Below are 21,714 nucleotides of genomic sequence, written 5' to 3'. Positions count from 1 at the left end.
TTTTGAAGACCTATTTGTTTCAAGTTCTTGAAGGTTTATTTGGGAGCTACATTCATCTGTCAAGCGGGATTCTGCTACAACTTAGTTTTTTCCCTTTGTTTGTTCGAGTTGGGCATTAGTGTCTTATATGCACCAACTTGAGGGGGAGTGTTAGCATTATTAGAAGTTATTTTTTCTTTAGTTCAAGCTGGATCTTATTTCTTTGCTTATTTGTATAATCCAGCTTGAGGGGGAGTGTTGGAATATGTAATCCAGAATACTGTGGTGGTATTCTGGTCCTTTTGGGATAGTTTTATTCCTATGGTATTAGGTTTAAGTGGCTGCTCTTATAGAGTCAGCTAGTTAGGGGTAATTATGTCTATAGTTGGCTATGCGGGTTTTAGTCCCACAACGCCTAGTTCAGTCCCTTTGTAATGTTCCCCTCTATTATAAATAGAGGGGCTTGCCTATCAATGAATACAAGTTATTATTCTCTCATTCTCTCCTTCTAGCCCACGATTTGCCAACAATGATTAACATATTTTGTGGTTGTCAATAGTAGCATTATGACAGTTGTAATATATGAGTATATGACTGTCAATCCTGATGCTGAAGAAAGTGGGCCTCACAGTGTAAAGCAGAAAGACCAACTGTACTGCGCAACTGGATTGACAGTCATATCTTACAACGTCGTAGTTCTAGCACTCATTTATTAAATATTCTCTACTCGTGGATTGCTTGCCCCTAGACTTCTTCAGTATTCTTTCATTGATAATAAATTCTTTTCATTAGAGCACAAAGAACTGTTTCTAATTGGAAAAAACAAGATATTGAAAATGAAACGAGGGGCAATATTGTCAATGAGATTTTGACTTTTTGAGGTTGGTGACGATGTGTACAAAGCCAAACTTCACTGAAGTACTGAAACTTCCAAGCTGCTCATGTTGCGGATATGTTCAAGCTAAAGGAATTGGATTGGTATCAGATGGAGAGTATTTGAACTTGTATTATATTGCTGGTTTTTTTGTGACTGATGCAGCATCAGATTAGCACCGTTTTAGCCTTCAAAATGTTATTCCAAAATAATCCAGATAGCAGTGACTGAATGGAATCCTTTAAAATGAAAATCTTAAATCAGCAATGTGGAGGATTTTGTGGGTGGACCCAAAAGTTTAATATGCTCAAAGAGGACTAAGTTTTGTTGTTTGTGATGTTTTTGGTTTCTCCCCCTTTAGTTTACAGTTATATTAAGGATTGGGTTCCTAATCAAGACATGAGATTAAACTTAGTTGGATGGTTGGGATCAGGGGAGAACAGGGTTTATAATAATATAATCAGATGTTGTTTCGTTGTCTAATTATACTATATTAAAATAGGATGGATGAAGTGGAGAGGTGCATCCAGAGTGTTGACTGATCGGCGTATTCCTTTAAAACTTAAAGGAAATTTTTATAGGACAGTCATACGACCGCCTATGATGTATGGTGTGGAATGTTGGGCAGTTAAGAAGCTTCATATAGATAAACTCAGTGTAGCGGAGATGAGGATGTTGAGATGGATGAGTGGCAAAACTAGGAAGGATAAAGTAAGGAATGATCATATTAGAGCTGATTTGAGAGTAGCTCCGATACATGATACGCTACAAGAAAGTCATTTGAGGTAGCATGACCATGTTCAATGGAGGCCTTTGGATGCCCTAGTACAGAGAGTGATTTGATTCAGATTGAAGGAACTAAAAGAGCCAGGGGTAGAATTAAAATGACCTTGGGAGAAGTGGTGAGGAAAGACATGCATAGCTTAGGCCTTGTATCAAGTATGACTTCGAATAGAGCTGATTGGAGGGCAAGGATCCATGTAGCGGACCCCATTTAGTTGGGATAAGGCTGAGTTGTTGTTGTTGTTTCATTGTCTGATAATAAATGAACACACAAAAAAAAGTGATGTGGTTCAATATATAATGATAGTGAATTAGATCACAATTTTCAAAGCAATATTCTTTGTGTTTGTCAATGTGATATGCATATACTGTTGTCACTTTCTGGCTAAGATGGTGCCCACGCCTCCCACCCCAACCCACCAAAAAAGAGGGGTGGGGGGAGAGAGAGAGAGGATATGCATATCCTGTGTCACTTTCTGCCTAAGATGGTGCCCACCCCCACCCCCCAACCCAGAAAAAGAAAAAAGAGGAGAGAGAGAGATGGCTGGCTTGGTACTTTGCAAAATGACGAGGTTATCTTACTGTTTGATTACGAGTTACCCTTTTGTTGTAGAATATCTCAATGCTATCTAGTGGCACTGATATGGATATGTATTGGTCAAGTTTCAAATAGTGGACAGCATGTTCATATGACGCCTTTCTGTTGAAATTGAGTTTTTCAATGAATTTATTTCCCTTCCTAAATTGCATCTGGTGCATCAATGGGACTGAATTGTCTTCTTTTTCATGACTAAAACAGGTAATTGTTTGTAAATGGCATCAACAAGAGGAGCGATTAGTCAAACTCTCAGAAGACGAGGTCTGTAATAATTGTCTTATCCTGCACATGTTGTGTACGTGATGCATGTTTTTTCTAATCCAAAAGCAGTGTCATGGCTGATATATTTTGCATAATCATCTTGTCACTTTCATCATGTGAGGCTCTAAGTATGAAAGCCTTTAGGTGATGGAGGGTTTTGGTTGGTTTAAGAAGAAAGTTAAGGAATAAAACTATAAAAGAAATGAAAGAAATCTTAGTTGTGCTGCTAGAGATTTATTACTATTGATGGTTGAATATGGTTATAATTGTGGGTAGGGTAAATCCATAAATTACAGACTAAAATAAGATAAAGGCAGGACTGCAGGAGAGGGAATGGAGCACAATCCTAGAAAGGGTTGATAGCATCGACCTTTCAAGTGAAGATCGATTGTTCATGCAACCGCAAAATTCTTCAATTTCATCCACTATCAAAATTGACTACATTGGGTATATAAAGACTCTTGAACTCCTAGCTAATCTATATGAAAAGGAAAATCCCACCACAAATTGATACCTTGTCAGTGTTTGGCCATAGTGTATCCTAATCTATCTTGGTCTTGTTAGAAAGGTGACTGAATATGCTTTTAATTTACATCAAAACAATAAGAAATGGACAAATTTTGACCCATAGTCATCTAATTCACTGCCTACTCATTTGACTTGTGAATTGGTTTGTTTCACATGAGCTGGCAAAGTGGCTAATGATGGGAGCTGTGGGGGCACATGCATATGGAGACAAAACACTACAGTCCTAGTTTACTGATGCGAGATATATTTTGACCACCTTTGTAACCTTGTGGGCGATAGACTCAATATGTAACCTTATGATGGATCAGGTTTGTGAGAAAGCTAGGAGTATTTGAAATAATTAAGCAGACATCCTAAAGAGTTGTAGATGATAAGGGGGAGAAAATTGAAGGGATTGCTGTGAAAGAAGTTAGACAGGGCCACTATAATTCGGAAGAGGCCAAGGATTTCCTTTACAGTTAGGGGGAGAAAATTAAGTAAACTAGCCAATTTAAATCATATGGAAACAAAGTCACGGAAATTTGATGGAATAATATATGAGCCAATCAAAAAAACTTCTCTCTTCACATACGAAAGGAATAATCACAATAGAGATTGATTTCACAAAAGAAACAGACTTTTGTTGAGAAGAAACTATTGGTTGGCAAGAAAATCAATATAGCATGAAAACAGCAGCCACTTGGAGGATATTATGATCAAGAATGAATAGGAAAGCTAGAATGAAATGCTTGAACAGATTCTTGCAAACAAATCCAATATATATATTGATATGCAATATCTACCAAAGAGCTTAGAATCTGAGAAAAAACCTAATATTAAAGATAGTTCAGAGGTTTTGTATGATGAAAATAGCAGATCTATGCTACCGATTCTAGGATTCAACATTAACACTGAAACAGTAGCTGTAGCATATCAGAACAGCATAACTGGAAGCATAAAATAGTAACTAATTTCTATATTTATTGGAAATTTCTTTTTTATTCATAGGGGCTTCATTATTGCATGGCCCTGTCCTTTCTACTCTATTTTGATGTTGTTGTTGTATCAGTAGCTTGTATTGTTCTTTTGTAATTACCAGTGAATATAATAAAATAGCAATCTGTAGCAAGAAAGGTATACAATACACTGGCCATGGCTGTTCTCAAAGGAACCCTTTCAATTTTCTATTCAGATTTTCAAGTCTGTCCTTACAATATCCCATGTCTGGTTTCTATTATACTTGAAGTGATGAAATGATCAATTTATAAGTTTTCTCAGTCCTTTTAGTTATTTGGTTATTGGTATGCTCACTTATTTATTTTATTTTTTGTTCAAATCCCCTAATAGGAAGAGAGGTATTCTGCAGCCGTAAAGAAACTGGAGTTTGATCACCAACTGGGGCCTTATGATTTGGACCACTATGGCGACTGGAAGAGGATTTCAAACTATATCACTAAGGATACCATAAAAAGAATCGGTATCTGTTAAGATGTTGTTTTTTTCCCTCCCTTTTAACCACAATTCAACCAACAATGACACTTACATACTGTATTGCTTATCTACGTTCATTTGAACTATTGTCTGCAAATGCTGTTTAATGTCATCTTTTATTTTGTGCTATTTCTTACAACATTGAAAACACATAAGAACCTTTTTTTTAAATAAAAAAAGAAACACAAGAATTTTCATGGTTCATGAAGACATGATATTGGGTAGAACAGCCGCTTTGTCCGATTGATTCATGGTGGCAGCCCTTGTTCTCCTTTCCATATCTTTGCCAATGATTCTTGCATTTAAATGTGCATATGACTGTCTTGTGCCTTTTGCAAAGCTCCTGTCTTTTCAAATCTTTTAGTGTAACATTCTTTCTTATGAACTTCAGAGATGAAGTTTTTCTAGTAATTAACATGGACTAACTTTATAATCTGAATGGTTCATTTGGTTCACAGAACCTCTTGGCGGTGAAATTACTGTTGTTTGTGAGGCTGGATTAGTTGACACGGGTCCTAAGTCTGCTGCCGAAAAAGCTTTAGCGGAGCAGTTGCAGAATAGTAAGTTCTCAATACCTGCTGAAAAGCCCCTCAAGCGACGATGTTATTACACGCCGATTCCCCGTTTTGTCAAGAATAAGAGCATTTCAGGACAAGAACTTACTTCTTTGAACCATGATAAAGTAATTTTCTGTGCCTTTTTCTCTGATTTATTTCAAAATCACAATGAACTGTTATTTTTTTAAATTTATCTTTGATCATTTTCCCCCCAAAATGGCAACAACATTGATTACTCCTATGTGAAAAGAGAATGATAAGATTTGGTGGCTTCTTGAGAATGCGGTAACAATTAATTCTTCACTTGCCTTTCATGGTTCAAACTATAATTCTTCTTAACTTGGTATACCCTGAATATTGGAGTCCATTATGAATGTTCTGCTGACTTGTATTTCCTGTTTACTGTTTACTGGAACAAGTTCTTGTAATTATGTTACATTAGTAAAACAGGTCCTGGCATTGGTGCAACTTCTTGGAAGGTATGGAATGATAAGTGCAGTCATTAACTACTTAAAAAGATATGAGTTATCTATTTCTTTGGTATACAAACCAAGTCTTATCTACTCATGATCAATCAAGCTTTTTCTTTTGAAGCTTCACTTCTTCAGTTCAGTGATAAAATCCCCTACAAAATGCCTATGGACCTTCGAGGGGAACACAGAGTCAACTCGCGAAGATATGATCATATGTTTGGAGAGAATCCAACACATTATATTAGTATCTCTAGCTGATGTATGAAATGATGTTTCACACCCACTATGATGTATCTAGGTGTCAGATTTCTAAGGCTGATCTACGGGGGGAAGTTTCTATGATTTGGCAAAGAAATAAAAGGAATTCTGTTTTAAATAGATTAAACTATCAGCAAAGAAGGAATAATAGTAGAAGATAAAGCAGGGTTTTAGATAAGGTTAAGGATCCTTATAGAATGAACATGGGAATTAAAAAATAGAAAAAAAAAAGAAAAAAGGAACAAAGAAGAAATTGGATTTGTTTTAGGTCTATGAAGACTAAACAGTAACTTGGGAGGGAGGTAGGAGGAGGAGGAGAAGAAGAATAAGAGTTAAGAGAAGAGGGAGAAGATATTACCAAAGGTTCTCCTAGGTTTTCGCACTATCACACATAAACAGTCTAAAACAAAATTCCATGTTCTTCAACCACATCCACTTTTGCGCCTTACAGCTATATACACAAATACTTACTAAAAGACTTCAACTTAAGACTCCAGGAATCAAAACTCCGGCTCAACTTGGACTAGAACTCATTTAAATCCATCCACGGATGAAGATTAAAAAACTCAAAAAAACTAATTCCCAAGTAAACTAAAACTCCCTCCCCAGACCTTGCTAAATGCGGGAGCCTTGTGCACTGAGTATGGCCTTTTTTAAGTATAAATACGGACCCCAAGGGGGTTGTTCAGTTGGCAAAGACCAGCACTTCGCAAGTGAGGGCTTAGTCAAGAGAATATTAGTAAATACTTGTTGAGGAGCTGCTTAGAAGTTGCTGATAAACTGCTGCTGAGAAGCTGCTTAGAAGCTGGTAGAGGTTGTTAAGGGAATGGCTTGATGAAGACAAATTGGCTGGTCCAATTCTGTCCCAAAGTTACGGACTGGCTAGGCTCGAGCTGACTGGTCTTGGCTGGACTGGACCTTCTCCCTCAATTGTATGTCAGCCCATGCATGGGTCTGGGATCTACATCACCGCCAAATCTTGAATCTTGTCTACTCTTCTGTTTCTATTAATCTCTTCATGATCATTTGCCCTAATTATGTTAAAGTCACAGTATCCAGATTTAGGCACCTATTTATCAATCTATCTCGATGGTTTCACCACTTTCCCAAACATTTTCTTTATTCTGTAATAAGGTGTATATATTAGAAAACTAACAATATATAGGCAGAAAAAAATAGACTGACTGGTTTACTTCTCTTAATGAGTCATGAATTTATTAAATTCATTTCGTGGAACATTGCTTCATCTTCCTGCTTTGTTGTGCAGCAGTATTTTTGTAGCCTTTATTCGATCAACTTGTAATGTCTGGCTAGGATTGATGTAGGTTCATCATAGAAATTGGCTTATTTCTTTAGAAATGGGCCTAGGGTTGGGTTATATACATGTTGAGCCTTTGTTCCCAAGGGTTTTCTATGTATCAGACCACTTTAATGAGCCTAAACTTGGGATGCATAGGTTGCAAACGGGATTAACCTAATACTTAGTTTATTTTTATGTTTTTTTAATTGAACCGGTTCAAATTGGTTGCATCCAATTGGTTCAATTTTTATTGATCATGTGACTTGGTTAAGTGGTCATGTGACAACTTAAGTGGTCATGTGATGTAAGTTGGGCTGGATTAGGACTCTATAAGTCCAGTCATGTTTTGAGTCTATTTCCTTTAGTATTCTAGTTTCCTAGTCAGTTTAAATTATCTAATAGGTTAGGGATAGGGTTAGACCATTCCTTTTTAGTGTCTAAGTCTATTTTTGAGTCTTCTATATAAGTTTGTAAAGGAGGCCAGCATTGAATACGAATTTGATTAATAAAAGTTAGCTGTATGCTTGCTGCCATTGCTACTGCTCTTTGTGAGTGTATATCCTTGTGGATCTCAAGGTGGATAGGGTGGGTGGACTCCTGCGACTCCTTGTGTCTGTCTAGTACCAGAAGGTTCTTCTTCTTCTTTAATCGAGCTTCTTCAAGCTGCTGCTGCTGCCTTTGAAGGAGATTAAACCAGGAAGTAATCTTATTTTCCTACATATATCCTTCCCCTCTTCATCGCCTAACCTAATCCACACCCCCCTCCATCCATCAAACCCTAATCTCCATTAAACCTGCAACTCCTACCTTAACTAGGATTACTCCATAACTTCAAATCTGTCCATCAGTTTCAAACCAAACTTCCAGCATACATCCCCCGCACTTCTCCCTACACTCGATCCAAAATCCAGCTCATAACTCCCACTCTATCCCCTCCATTCCTCCACTCCATTAAAACCCAAAACCTGCAACTCAATTCTGTCCAGAATTGCAGAATTTTAAAGCTTTCCCAAATCCTATTATTTAGATGCCATAAAAGCACCCTAGACCTGCATATTAAACCTATATAAGACCCATTCTCAAATTCCCATCCTAAACCCTAGAATTAACCTAAAACCCAGTGCTGTCCATTCGAACCAGCATCCCCTTTTGCTATTGATCCTATTATTTGGCTCCTAGTAGGTCTCCTACCTATCTAAGACTACATTAATTGGTATCAGAGCTATGGCGGATGGAAGCTCCAACCAAGCCTCGAAAGACCCACCTCCATTTGTTTTCAAGACCCGAGTTCGTCAACCCAATGGGAGCAAAGCCATAGTAATTGTTGATGAGAGGCGACGTAACAACATTATTTCGTAATCCGTGGTGGATATGTTGTCCCAGTCAAGAGAGATTTGCATCATGCCTACAGGTCAAGTCTTTGTTGAATTTGAGTGTTCCTCATACTCTGACGGTGCTTGGTGTAAGGCGGTACCATCTCCAAGGAGCGTTATTGCAGTAGGTTGTAATTGGTTGGACGAGCGACAAGGTTGGATTGAATCTGAAAACAATTCGTATGTCCTACCTGATCGACACCGGCTATACCATTTGTTTACTCTAAAAAGGTTACAACCAAAGGTGACCACATCGACTGTACAACCACAGGACTGCCGAACATGTCAACTCAAACGCAAGTGGCATCGACTGTGTTTGAAGTTTCACTAATGGCGGATGTACCAACAGAAGATTCTACTAAGGCAGTTTGTGTTGAAGAGATTCAAGAACCGATAGCTAAAGAAATTCAAGTAGACCAAGCTACACCAGTAGTTGAGATCATAATTGAGAAGCTTGACCATCAAATTGATATGGAGGTCCAAAACACAATTGTAGAAGATTCTATTGAAGAGAACAAAGTAGACAAAGCTGAAACAGTAGAAGATGAAAAGTTGATTGAGAGCATTCCAAAGGAAAACAATGACCTTCAAGATGCTTTGCTTGAAGAGGTGGAGCTTGTGTCTCATGCATTAGATGAGAAGGTTGCTAACACTGAAGGCTCTATGGACGAGACATTGACAGCTGCTACTGATTCAAAGAAAGAACACATAGAGTTTGTTATGCTACCATGGTTCTTCGAAGAGCAAGCTCCACGCATTGAAGACTTTATCCCCAATGTTCCTACTTCATCGGAATTTTGTTTGGGGATGGTCAAAGCTGCTGATCACATGTTGATTCCCCCCCCCCCCGCGCAAAATTCAATGACGAATTTTTTTAAGTTGGGGTGAGTTGATGCAGGTTCATCATAGAAATTGGCTTATTTCTTTAGAAATAGGCTTAGGGTTGGGTTATATACATGTTGGGCCTTTGTTCCCAAGGGTTTTCTATGTATTAGGCCACTTTAATGAGCCTAAACTAGGGGTACATAGGTTGCATACGGGATTAGTCCAATACGTAGTTTATTTTTATGTTTTTTTAATTGAACCGGTTCAAATTGGTTGCATCCAATTGGTTCAATTTAAGTGATCATGTGACTTGGTTAAGTGGTCATGTGACAATTTAAGTGGTTATGTGATGTAAGTTGGGCTGGATTAGGACTCTATAAGTCCAGCCATGTTTTGAGTCTATTTCCTTTAGTATTCTAGTTTCTTAGTCAGTTTAAGTTACCTAATAGGTTAGGGATAGGGTTAGGCCATTCCTTTTTAGTGTCTAAGTCTATTTTTTAGTCTTCTATATAAGTTTGTAAGGGAGGTCAGCATTGAATACGAATTTGATTAATAAAAATTAGCTTTATGCTTGTTGCCATTGCTGCTGCTCTTTGTGAGTGTATATCCTTGTGGATCTCAAGGTGGATAGGGTGGGTGGACTCCTGCGACTCCTTGCTTCTGTCCAGTACCGGGAGGTTCTTCTTCTTCTTTAATCGAGCTTCTTCAAGCTGCTGCTGCTGCCTTTGAAGGAGATCAAACCAGTAAGTAATCTTAGTTTCCTACATATATCCTTCCCCTCTTCATCGCCTAACCTAATCCACACCCCCCTCCATCCATCAAACCCTAATCTCCATTAAACCTGCAACCCCTACCTTAACTAGGATTCCTCCATAACTTCAAATCTGTCCATCAGTTTCAAACCAAACTTCTAGCATACATCCCCCACACTTCTCCCTACACTCGATCCAAAATCCAGCTCATAACTCCCACTCTATCCCCTCCATTCCTCCACTCCATTCCTCCACTCCATTAAAACCCAAAACTTGCAACTCAATTCTGTCCAGAATTGCAGAATTTTAAAGCCTTCCCAAATCCTATTAGTTATATGCCATAAAAGCACCCTAGACCTGCATATTAAACCTAGATAAGATCCATTCTCAAATTCCCATCCTAAACCCTAGAATTAACCTAAAACCTATTGCTGCCCATTCGAACCAGCAACCCCTTTTGCTATTGATCCTGTTATCTGGCTCCTAGTAGGTCTCCTACCTATCTAGGACTACATTAAGGATATTCTGTTAAGAACACTAATCCTGGTCTTTTTTAACATGGGTTGTGGATCTTCCACTAAGAATTTGAACAAATACTTTTTCCTGTCATACCAAGTACCAACAAATTATTCATTTCTGAAATGGAAGTTCTTGCACTGATGGGTATATGGAATATGTGGTTTGCTTGTCATCCTTCATTTTTTAATTCCTTCAAAATTTAATCTATGGCTCTCATCTGATGTTGGTAATTATGTGGTTGGTTACTTTCTGTCAGACGCAATTGCTAGAAACAATACTGGCAAAAGATTTTGGAGGTGCAGAAGAATTTATTCTTGGGGAACTCCAGTTTGCTTATATTGCATTTCTGGTATGTTTATATCAATATAACTTGCATTTGTGGTATGTTTATCCCAGAAAAAATATTAAATTACTAAGACACTTGGAAATATGCAGATGGGACAGTCGCTTGAAGCATTTCTTCAATGGAAAGCTTTAGTTAGCCTCTTTTTCAGTTGTATAGAAGCAGTAAGTATTGATATATTTTCCCTATTACCTTTTGAGCAGAAACTATACAGTTTTATTTTGTCACATTAACCATTCGGTTGCCTGTTTCATTGTTAAAGATAAAAACAAAAGTTCATCAGTTAAAGGTATGAGTGACTGTTAATAGTATTGCCATGCAGATGATGCCAATTATGAGGTAAACATAAATCTCAGTAAAATAGAAGTGTGCAAAATAATTCAAGAGAATTTTTTTTTGGTGGGGGGGGGGGGGGGAACAAATATAAATATATATGGGAAAAGTCTCTTTGAATATGAGGTGTTTCCTTGCCCACACAAATGGGTTTTATTATTATTATTATTTTTTGTTCTCTTGCACTTAGAAGACAGAAGGCAATCCAGTTGGTTAGGGGTCTACCTTAATAGACATTGTCCAAGTTATTATCAAGTCATGGCCTAATTTTGGGACCAGTTGAAATTTCCATATGTTAACATAGTTCTTCAAAAATGATTTGACAAAGTTATCATTTGTTTGGAAGTGTTTGAAGGACAAGGCCATCGGAGAAACAATGGAAAAAATCCAATACATGGTGGGCCTTACGGTTGACATGGACCACCAAATTTGACTCATAGCTTATTCAGGGAATTCCCCATCTATCCAACAGTCAGATAACAGCCACTGCCATGTGGCAAATATAGTTGTATTTTCCAGTTCCGATCTCGTTTGTGGCAAAAAAAAATCGATATAAATGCAGAGGAAAAAAAATTGAAGGGAAAACCTAAATCTAACGATTTTTTTTTTTTTTTAATTTGACTTCTGCCATGAATTCATGTTTTCTTGCCACGTTGGAAACTTGGATGGATGTGGTGGGTGGATCCAAGTCTTCCTAGACAACTAAGCTGGGACTATCTAATGGTTGATGGTGATCTTCTTTACATGAGACACGTCAAAACATGAGTGCTGCAGACTTATGGGTCGTGTGGCTCTGAAATCATGACCATAATTCAACTTAGTATCTGGGACTTGATAATTTGTTCCTGCTTTAGAATAGCTGTAAATGCTTTTCATTAGTATCCGTGTCCGATCCGTGTTCAAATCCGTTTAGGGGACTCCGGATCCGGAATTTTGGTTTCCGAAAAATATCTGAATCTGCCCTAAAGATAATCGCATTCGGATTCGGATTCGGATATTTCCATTTTGGTTAACTTACTATCCAATTGTAAAATGCGTTTAGTTTAATATTTTTGTAAAAACATATGATATATTACTATATTACCCTTATTATAAACACTTTTATAAGGATATTCTGGTAATTTGTCTAATCCTAAGTCGGAAGTCAGTAATCGGAGTCGGAAATCTGTAATCGATTCAGATTCGTTTACTAATCGGATAGTTTATTCGGATCGGATAATATTCGGATATCCGATAAACTCCCAAATTCGAATATGATATTAATTTTTAAAATTCCGTCGGATATCGGATCGGATACGGATATATCATTCGGTAAACAGATTCGAATTCGGATAGTAGTAAAATCCGAGCCAAATCCGATCCGTTTGCATCCCTACTTTTCATGATATTGTTGGGTAAATATTTGATTTCAAGTTGAAACATTTTAGATTCTTTTTAATGATCAAAATTAGTTTAATATACATACAAGTTAATGAGTCTATGTGTCTGTACTAGTAATAATGTCTAAATTTAATTCACATGCAAGTTAAATAGTCTATATTTGTGTATTAGTAATAATGTCTAAAAATACACTGCTTTTGCAGCCTTTGCATACAAGGAGTCAGCTGTTCACAAAGGTAATACTCGAGACTTTTTAAGATTTCATCTTAAATATTTGTGTTTCCAGACGCAACTGATTAAGCAATGTCACATGGATCCTTCTACATGGTTAAACCAACCTTGTTGTTGTGTAATATCTAGCCGTACATGTGAAATTGTAAATGGATTCCTGATCTTTCTTTGCCTTTGCATTGTTTTTCCTTTGTTCAATGATGAAATGAATTATCATGTTGGTTATGGTGTTCCCATTTTCCAGGAAATTCTGTCTTGTAAACACGACATCAAATTTCCTGCGAACTTATTTTTAGTACTCCCATCATTCATCCAAGGTGTAGATGATTACCTTTTAGTTTTTGAGGATCCCATCCACCTATTTTTCATCTGTTAACTTTAGAAGGAAAAATATCTAATGTAGTCCTAGATAGGTAGGAGACCTACTAGGAGCCAAACAATAGGATCAAATAACAAAAGGGGCTGCTGGTTCGAATGGACAGCACTAGGATTTAGGTCAATTCCTAGGGTTAGGGTAGGATAATGGGAATATAGTTTATACGATTAAACTAGGCAGGTTTTGGGGAGTTTAGAAAGCTAGATTTGGTTAGGTTTTAGATGAGAATTCAAAATTCCAGAAATTAGGGTTAGGGTTTCAGGTTTTGGGTTTTAGAAATTAGGTCGAATTTAGGGTTTTGAAAGACACATAGGGGCAGCAGCTTGGGTCAAGTATAGACAGTGTTAAGGAGAGGCTGTGGTTTGAATTTGAAGTAATTCTAATGGTTAGATATGGCTGGGCAGCAAGATCTAGGGTTTAATGGAGTTAGGGTTTATGGGATTCAAACCAAAAATTAAAGGGATCGATTGGGAGAAAGGATTAGAGGGATAGAAGAAGAAATTGGGTGTCAAACTTACTGGAGATTTCACTGGCAACAGCTTGAACAGATGTGAAGGATAGAACCACCTTCGAATTGAAGAAGATCCTCCCAGCCGTCACGGCGTAAGGAGTCAACCGGATTCCACCAATCCCTTTCCACCTTGATAGAACCACAAGGATGCACACTCACAAGGAGCAACACTCAACAGAGCAGGGCAGCAGCAATGGCAGCAAACAAAAGTTTTTCATTAATCAAATTTGTATTCAATACTGGCCTCCCTTACAAACTTATATAGAAGACTCAAAAATAGACTTAAACACTAAAAAGGAAAGGTTATCCTTATCTCTAACCTATTAGGTAACTTAAACTGACTAGGAAACTAGAACACTAAAGGAAATAAACTCAAAACATGGCTGGACTTATAGAGTCCTAATCCAGCCCAACTTACATCACATGACCACTTAAGTTGTCGCATGACCACTTAACCAAGTCACATGATCACTTAAATTGAACCAATTGGATGCAACCAATTTGAACCGGTTCAATTAAAAAACATAAAAATAAACTAAGTATTGGGCCAATCCCGTATGCAATCTATATACCCCTAGTTTAGGCTCATTAAAGTGGCCTATTACATAAAAAACCCTTGATATCAAAGGCCTAACATATATATATCTCAACCCTAGACTTATTCCTAAGAAAAGAAGCCCAGTTTGGTGATAATTCTGCATCAATATTTGTTGTGTACAGATGACATCATCAAGACTTCTGTTTTAGACTAAAAAACAAATGCTTTTCGTGTTCTGTGCATGGAAGCTGTATGCCTTGCTAGTGCACAGGACCCCTTCCCAAATTAAAGTTGTATATATATGTATTTTGATAAAAAAAAAATATATCATTAACTAGAAGGGCATACGAACCGAGGGAGAGCCACACCGGAAAGATCATTATACTAAAAAGGAGCCACAAACGGGGGAGGGTGGATATTCTAGATAAAATAAAAATGGTGGTGAACACCGAAGGAAGCAAGACTGTCAGCTCCAGAGTTTCCCTGCTGATGTATGTGATATATAGAAATCCTGTTGAAACGGTTCAAGAGGGATAAACAGTCGGCTATGATTGATGCAATTCTCCATGGGATTGTAGAAGATGAACGCTTGAGAATATTGATGATCATTAAATTGTCTCCTTCAACTTGAATATCCGGATAGTCTTTAGAGATATCCAGAAGTAAGGCCTGTCGGAGAGCAAGCACTTCAGCGACAAAAGAGAATGTGATACCCATGTACTCTGAAAAACCAGATATGAATTCACCCAGAAAATTACAAAGCACGCTATCAGTTCCAGCATGACCTGGAGCTCTCATACAAGAACCATCAGAAATTAACTTTAATGAATGGCTCTAAGGAAGAAGCCATCTAACAAAGATTGAAGTCTTGGAAGTAGACTGATGACGAAGTACAGCATGGTACTCATAGGAATAATGTAAAGACCGTCTGACTACATTAGCAACTCTGTGAAATTTGTTTCTGAGAACAGCTTCATTATAGGCACACCATACATTCCAAACAATACTGGTCAGGCAAGCAAGCTTCTAGGAGGAGTTAGGAAATGAGTTTGAGTCAAAGAGGATTGCAATGATCCAGGAATGCATCGAAAGGGGGGAGATAGAAATGTTGGAAAACCCAGCAGAATGCCAAATGGTCTTAGAGAAACTGTATGTGAGAAAAAGATGAGTGGCATCAATAGGATTGAGAGAACAGAAGGGGCAATGGATAGGAACTTGGGTACCCCTTGATAGAAGAAGAGAGGGAAAAGGAATGCTGTCTAGGAGAATTTTCCAAATCAGAAATTTGGTTTTGGGAGCCAAAGGAATATCCTATACTCTAAGCCACATGGGGTTAGGCAGAGGGGAGAAACCTAATAGGGATAAACGATAAGCTGAAGAAACTGTAAAAAGACCTGAAGAGGTGTGATGCAGATACATCACCAAAAGAGGCTTATTTTGATGGGAATAAGTCTAAAATTAGGTTATATACATGTTGGGTCTTTGATCCCATGGGTTTTCTATGTAATAGGCCACTTTTATGGGCCTAAAATATTGGTAATTAAGTTGCATACGGGATTAGTTGTTTTAGTTCCCACTTAGTTTTATTTTGGTGTTTTTGTTTATAAATTGAACCGGTTCAACCAATGGTTCAATGTAAGTGATTTAAGTAGTTTTCTTTTAAGTGTTTAGTGGGGCTGAATGAGAACTCTGTTTGAGTCTAGTTCAACTTCCTAGTCAGTTTAGGTTATCTAATAGGTTAAGGATTGGGTTAGGCCTTTCCTTTTACTATAGGAGTCTATTTTTGAGTCTTCTATATATGGTTGTAAGGGGGGCAAGTATTGTACATGAATTTTGATATTAATGAAAGCTTTTTGCTGCTCTTCTTCTCCATTGAAGATTTTTGTCTTGTGTTTGATTAAGGCTGGTGGGATCAGTCTTTGATCTGATTAACACCTTGCGGTGGGAAGCTCGGGTAGTTTGTTGGTGGGATTGGTGTTTGATCCAATCGACACCTTGCGGTGTGAAGCCCGGGTGGTTCTTTGAAGCTTTTTTTCAATTCTTTGAAGATCTCCTTCAAGTTCAAGATCAAGATTCAATCTTTATTCAAGAACATCAACTAAACAAGCTGCTGCCAAGATTTCTCTGCAACGACAGTAAGTTTGATCCATCCCATCAATACCCCATTCTTCTCCTAATCCTCCAAACCACCCCAAACCTCTAATTTTCCCACCCATCTCTTGAAACCTTTCCATCTCCCAAAATTCTTAACAAACCATTCAGCTAACAACACCTTCACATAATTGGATCGAGTATTCTCTTGTACAATTGGAATACTTGAACCAAGCTGTTTTCCCAGTACCCCATTCAAACCACAACAGCCCACCTATTTATGGAGATCATCCCATTACCCAAATTCTTCACAGACCAATCCAACCATCAGAAACACACCATACCTGAATCTAATTCATTCCCTACACTAAGAATAATCGATCCAAACCCTAGCCTCAAATTCCCATCCTAAACCCTAGATCCCCCTCTTTTCCTCTTTTCCAAAACCCGAAACCCTAGAACTAAGTTGCTTCCCATTCAAATTTACACACTTCCATCCATCAAAACATCTTAGGACTTTCACTGATAGACCCCCCTACCTCAACTTGAAATAACCCATACATCAAACCCTAACTCTAAATTCACCAAAAACCCTATTTTTGACTTAGCCGATTCACCTGTTCATAACAGATCCTGGTTGATTTGCTCCTAGTTGGTCTCCTACCAATCTAGGACTACATTTAGGTGGGGAGCCAAACTATACGATCTGCCGTGGGTGTAAGTGGTAAGGCCGTAAGGGGAGGGATAAGATGACTTCAGATATATCCGGGGGCCACCAAAACCTTACAAGATGAGCTTTCCACCGCATCAAGGAAAAATCAGTAAAATGGTTAACTGTGGAAGGTGCATTCAGAGGGACAGGAAATGGGGTATTAGGAATCCAATAGTCAGACCACGGATTTATAGAGGAACCGTTACCCACTTGAAAGAAAATACCTTTAAGAAGCAAATTTTTAGCTTTAAACAAGGATTTCCAACCTCAAGAGGCAGATGGAGGACAAGAGGCCTGAAGGAAGTTAAAGGAAAACACTTAGATTTCATGGCGTGGCTCCATAACGAGGGTTCAGGCTGCAAAAGTTTCCAGGCTTTTTTGGAAAGCAAGGCCAAATTCATGTGGGCAGCCAACTTCTGATTGAGACCACTGGACATTTTAGAACTGCAAATTGATTTCCAGCTGACTGTTGGAACCAGTTTTCTATCCCTTCACAACCTAAAGAAGCTCCTGCTAAGTTGATCAAAATGGGATAAAGTAGAGGTGGGGGGAGAGAAGCAAGACATATAGTTGTATGACGACCAGCTAGTGTGCTCTACATAGTTGTATATTCATGTTTGGTTTTGTTACTTGAACCTGTTGTTGTGCTCTACATAGTTGATTGGCCACTACATGATCAGGATTATAGAAGGTCTCACTGCTATGGAAGCCCTGGATTTTGGTGGACATAGTAGGTTCCAATTTGTATTATCAAAGGGAAATAAAAGTCACACAATTGAAATTTGACTAACATCAAAATAATCTTGTTGAGTCACACCAGTTCCCGAAAAATTTTCACTAAACTATTTTATGGTAGTCTAAATTTTGATGATCAGGTTATTATTGTAGTCTATGATACACAGGGATGGCAACGGTTATGAATTGAGGAGTTGGATCCACCTGACACCCAAAATTTAGGATATTGGGACACAGGACATGTGTCCAAAAAATGGATGCAGGTACGAGGACTCAGCTAAAACATGCCAGACAAGGGATTAATTTATCAAAACGGTGGCAGTCAATTTTCTCCTCCTCCCAGCCTTATCCGAGTGTTTTGGGGCTCTTGCCTTTTGAATTGATGTTGGTCACATATCCCTACCCAGAGTCATGTCTTGTTTATCAACATGGATTTTTAGGGTAAATAAGTACTAGGATAATCACGGCATGTCCCCAGCAATTTATCTGGACTTTTGATACCTGATATCCAGGTAGTTGCTTTAATATGGTACGAAGTGTCATTAGGTTGTCATGATTCATGAAGAATTTTTTGAAGTTCTCCGAAAATTAAGCGATGTGGATTGAGAAGGGAAATTTATGTTCTCATCCAAATTGATCCAATTTTTCTTCTTCTTTGGTCTTGTAACAGTTTGATCTTAGGAGTCTCAGATCCAATTTGCTCTAACATATCTCAATCACTAGTTCAAGCCATGTGTCCTAGGGATAGGATTTTACAAATATTTTCTTGACTGAGCATTGCTTGACATTAAGGATATGTGAGACCCCAATTATTAAAGTTTTATGTTTATGATGTGGCGGATGAAGTGGGGGAGATTCTGGTTATTGTATTTTGATTTTAATTTCTCAACATATTGATGTGCCTGAGATGTTGACAAATATGACCTTGCAGAAGCCCTTTTTCCTTTATTACCAGTAACACCATATGAAGGAATAGCTCCCCCCACCCCCATTTGTTTTTCTAGTGAATGCATTATAACCATAGATGAACTTCACACACTATAAGGATCAAAAGACTTGACATTGATTTTGAGGGAAACCAGTGAAAGAATTCATAACTCAATATTTAATTCCATAAATTATAGTGTCGTGTGGCTACTCATCCCTTTTACACTATTCTTGTTTGTATGCTCTCTTCTGTTCATGATTAAAGTTGGTATGTCAATTTTTTTAGATGGGGGTGGTGTGAGGGGGTTGTGGGAGGGGGAGGTTGGAGACAAAGTCATTGCTCACGTAAGTCTGTGTTCTTTAGAATGAATTGTAAGAACAAGAAAACACTTTATCTGGTTACATCTGTTAGAGCAATATTTTAGCTCCTCTATTTTATGTTTAACATGAGAAATGTTTTTGTAGCCTTATTGTTGTGTATTGTGTGTATGGATTATATGATTAATTTGATCATTGCTTAATTGCATGGGCATATATAATCAAAATCCTCCTGCCCTAGCACTCTGCACTCATGACCACCCCTCCCCCACCTCCAATAAGAAAAACTACAGTGGCATTTCTTTTTCTTTTTTCTCTCTCCCATTCATCTCTTTTTTTTTTTTTTTGGTTTGATGGTGGATTCTGTGCAGTTTATCAAAGTCTTGTACTACCAATTGAGTTATGGACTCCAGAAGGACCGTTCAAATACGATAGCTGTGGAAAAGGGTGCAACAGTTCTTTTGGATGATTCATGGCTTACCAGAGACAGTTTTCTCCATCGTTTTTGTAAGGTTGTTATTTGTTATGTACAGCTTAACTCAACGAAGCCGTTTCCCAACTACTTGATGTTGACCATACAAATCCTGTTAGGTATTTCCTGAATGCCAGCTGCCAACATGACACTATATTGGCATGTCTCATTTATTAATGGTTTTCTGAGAGAAGCAACCTCAAATATATCATCTGAATATTTAAATGGACAGTGAGGTCATCCATGTCCTATAAAGCATGAAACCAGTTTTTTGGAACCATAGAATAATCGTCATACTTGTTCAAATAAATTATCAAAAAGAAAAAAAAAATTACATTTTGATTTGAAAACCACTATCCTCCACCTGACTAACCTGGTGTTTGGTTTGATGTTTATGTGGATTACATACTTTTTTGAATATTATTCAATGCACCATAATTTGTTTTAGTATCTACATGGATCATATATTTTCAGGATTTCTTTTCTTTGGTGCTAGAGGCCTCAATCATTGATGGAGATCTGCTGACTTGGGTTTGTATTCTGTTCCCATCTTTAATCTAAACTCTCATGTTCCGATTTTAGAGATTTTCATAGCCTAACTTCCACTGTTACTTGTTCATGGAAACTTAACCATATGAGGAATTTTTAACTCCCATTTTTGCTGTTTTAGACAAGGAAACTCAAAGAACTTCTTGAGGACACACTAGGATGGGAGTTCCAGCAGAGCAATGCAGTGGATGGCATATATGCCGAAGAGGATGACGAGGTCCGTGTATTGGCTTCATTTACTTGTTTCGTAATTTAATCGTGAGAGTTTTAACAAACTTGAATTATTCATTTGATTCAACTTGTTGGCAGTTTGCTCCCGTTGTTGAGATACTGGATGACTCGAGTTTTGGTGAAGCTACAACTTCTTAAATCATGGATACCGGTATTAATTTGCCCTGGGGGGTTCCTCCCATCGAGTTGGAGGGGCCTGTCTTCTAGTTTCCTTGACAAACTTCTTGTTCAGATGGTTGCCCAGAGCAGTCAATTCTGTTGCAGTTGGGTTGGCAACGGGGTGGCAACGGATGAAATAGGCAGGAGGGACCTGATGGTCATTTATCCAATGCTTTTGTTACTTGCTGATGCTATGTTGGTCATAGCACTAATTTGTGCTTTGGCCTCCTTGTATATAGGAAACGAAACAAAAACTGAAGAGTTTGAATTCCTGCTTGCACGTACAATGAAGATCAATCAGGAATAGTATTTGTATGATTTTCGAACTAACACCCACCTATAGAGTTCAACAATGTTTTTTTCTTTTCTTTTTTTTTTGAGCAATGATTTGTTGCATGGTGCAAATATCTTTTTGTGGGCAGTTTGACTTCGAGGGTACCTACTGATATTCTTGTCAAATTTCAGCCCAGATGGAATTTGCCTCGTGGCAAAATAAAGATTGGGAAAAGAGCATGTGTCATCCACTATCCTCCTTTGGAGGAGACTTGTTTGCCCTTCTGTGTCCAGTCTTGTGTTTGGTGCATGACACTAACTTACTAAAAGCTGGCAGCATATCCCCATAAAGATTTTAAGGCGCATGGGTGGTGATCAGTTACATATACAAATTTTTTGGTTTTTTTTTTTTTTTTTTGGGGGGGGGGGGGGGGGGGGTGGACAAGGGTTCAGTTGCCATTTGTGGTAGACATATACAACATTAACAACCCAGTCTTATCCCAACTAAATGGGATCGATTACATGGATCCTTTTAAAACAAAGTATGAAAAATTGAGTTCCTCATAAAGGGAAATGAAGGTAAGAGAAACTTTAGGACTCGATGAACTATAATTCTCATGTGCAGTATAAAACCTAATTAAGCTCATAGGTATTTCGAAAATGTTGACGAATCTGCTGCAAGTGCGGAACCCTTATGAAATCAAAATTTTCGATGCATCTAGCCTTCACCTGAGGGTATCCAAGGCTGCTAAACACTATAGAACACTGGAATTAGATTCCATATGTTGCCAGGTAGGCCCATATACTCTTGAATCGTCGTTAGCATGTCGAATCATTGCAAAAAATAACTCAAATAATCATGTATGGATTTTTGTGATTTTCTCACCGGTGAAGGCTATTGCATTCCTTGTGTGTAGAGCTCTCTGAGACAAAAATTCTACAAGTTGAATCGTCTCAATTGGAGGTCGGATGAGAGAGATATCAT

The 21,714-nt window shown here is 38.0% G+C and overlaps 1 protein-coding gene across 1 annotated transcript in view; it reads left to right on the top strand.

Annotated features, from left to right (window-relative positions):
* Positions 1–20,584, top strand: part of LOC122644604 (protein AAR2 homolog) — a 28,226-nt gene extending 7,642 nt beyond the window's left edge. Inside the window, exons 3-12 of the mRNA XM_043837983.1 lie at positions 2,436–2,495; positions 4,350–4,479; positions 4,952–5,175; positions 10,807–10,899; positions 10,986–11,057; positions 12,810–12,842; positions 19,417–19,557; positions 19,992–20,048; positions 20,188–20,283; positions 20,376–20,584. Of these exons, the coding sequence (XP_043693918.1) occupies positions 2,436–2,495; positions 4,350–4,479; positions 4,952–5,175; positions 10,807–10,899; positions 10,986–11,057; positions 12,810–12,842; positions 19,417–19,557; positions 19,992–20,048; positions 20,188–20,283; positions 20,376–20,435 (966 nt within the window). The 3' untranslated portion in view covers positions 20,436–20,584. The remainder of the gene's footprint in view (positions 1–2,435; positions 2,496–4,349; positions 4,480–4,951; positions 5,176–10,806; positions 10,900–10,985; positions 11,058–12,809; positions 12,843–19,416; positions 19,558–19,991; positions 20,049–20,187; positions 20,284–20,375) is intronic.
* Positions 20,585–21,714: the final 1,130 nt, after the last annotated feature.

This window comes from Telopea speciosissima, chromosome 11, assembly GCF_018873765.1.
Source record: "Telopea speciosissima isolate NSW1024214 ecotype Mountain lineage chromosome 11, Tspe_v1, whole genome shotgun sequence".
In the NCBI taxonomy this organism is placed as follows: Eukaryota; Viridiplantae; Streptophyta; class Magnoliopsida; order Proteales; family Proteaceae; genus Telopea; species Telopea speciosissima.
Note: the sequence above shows the minus strand (reverse complement) of the source record. Positions and strands in the feature narration are given on the sequence as shown.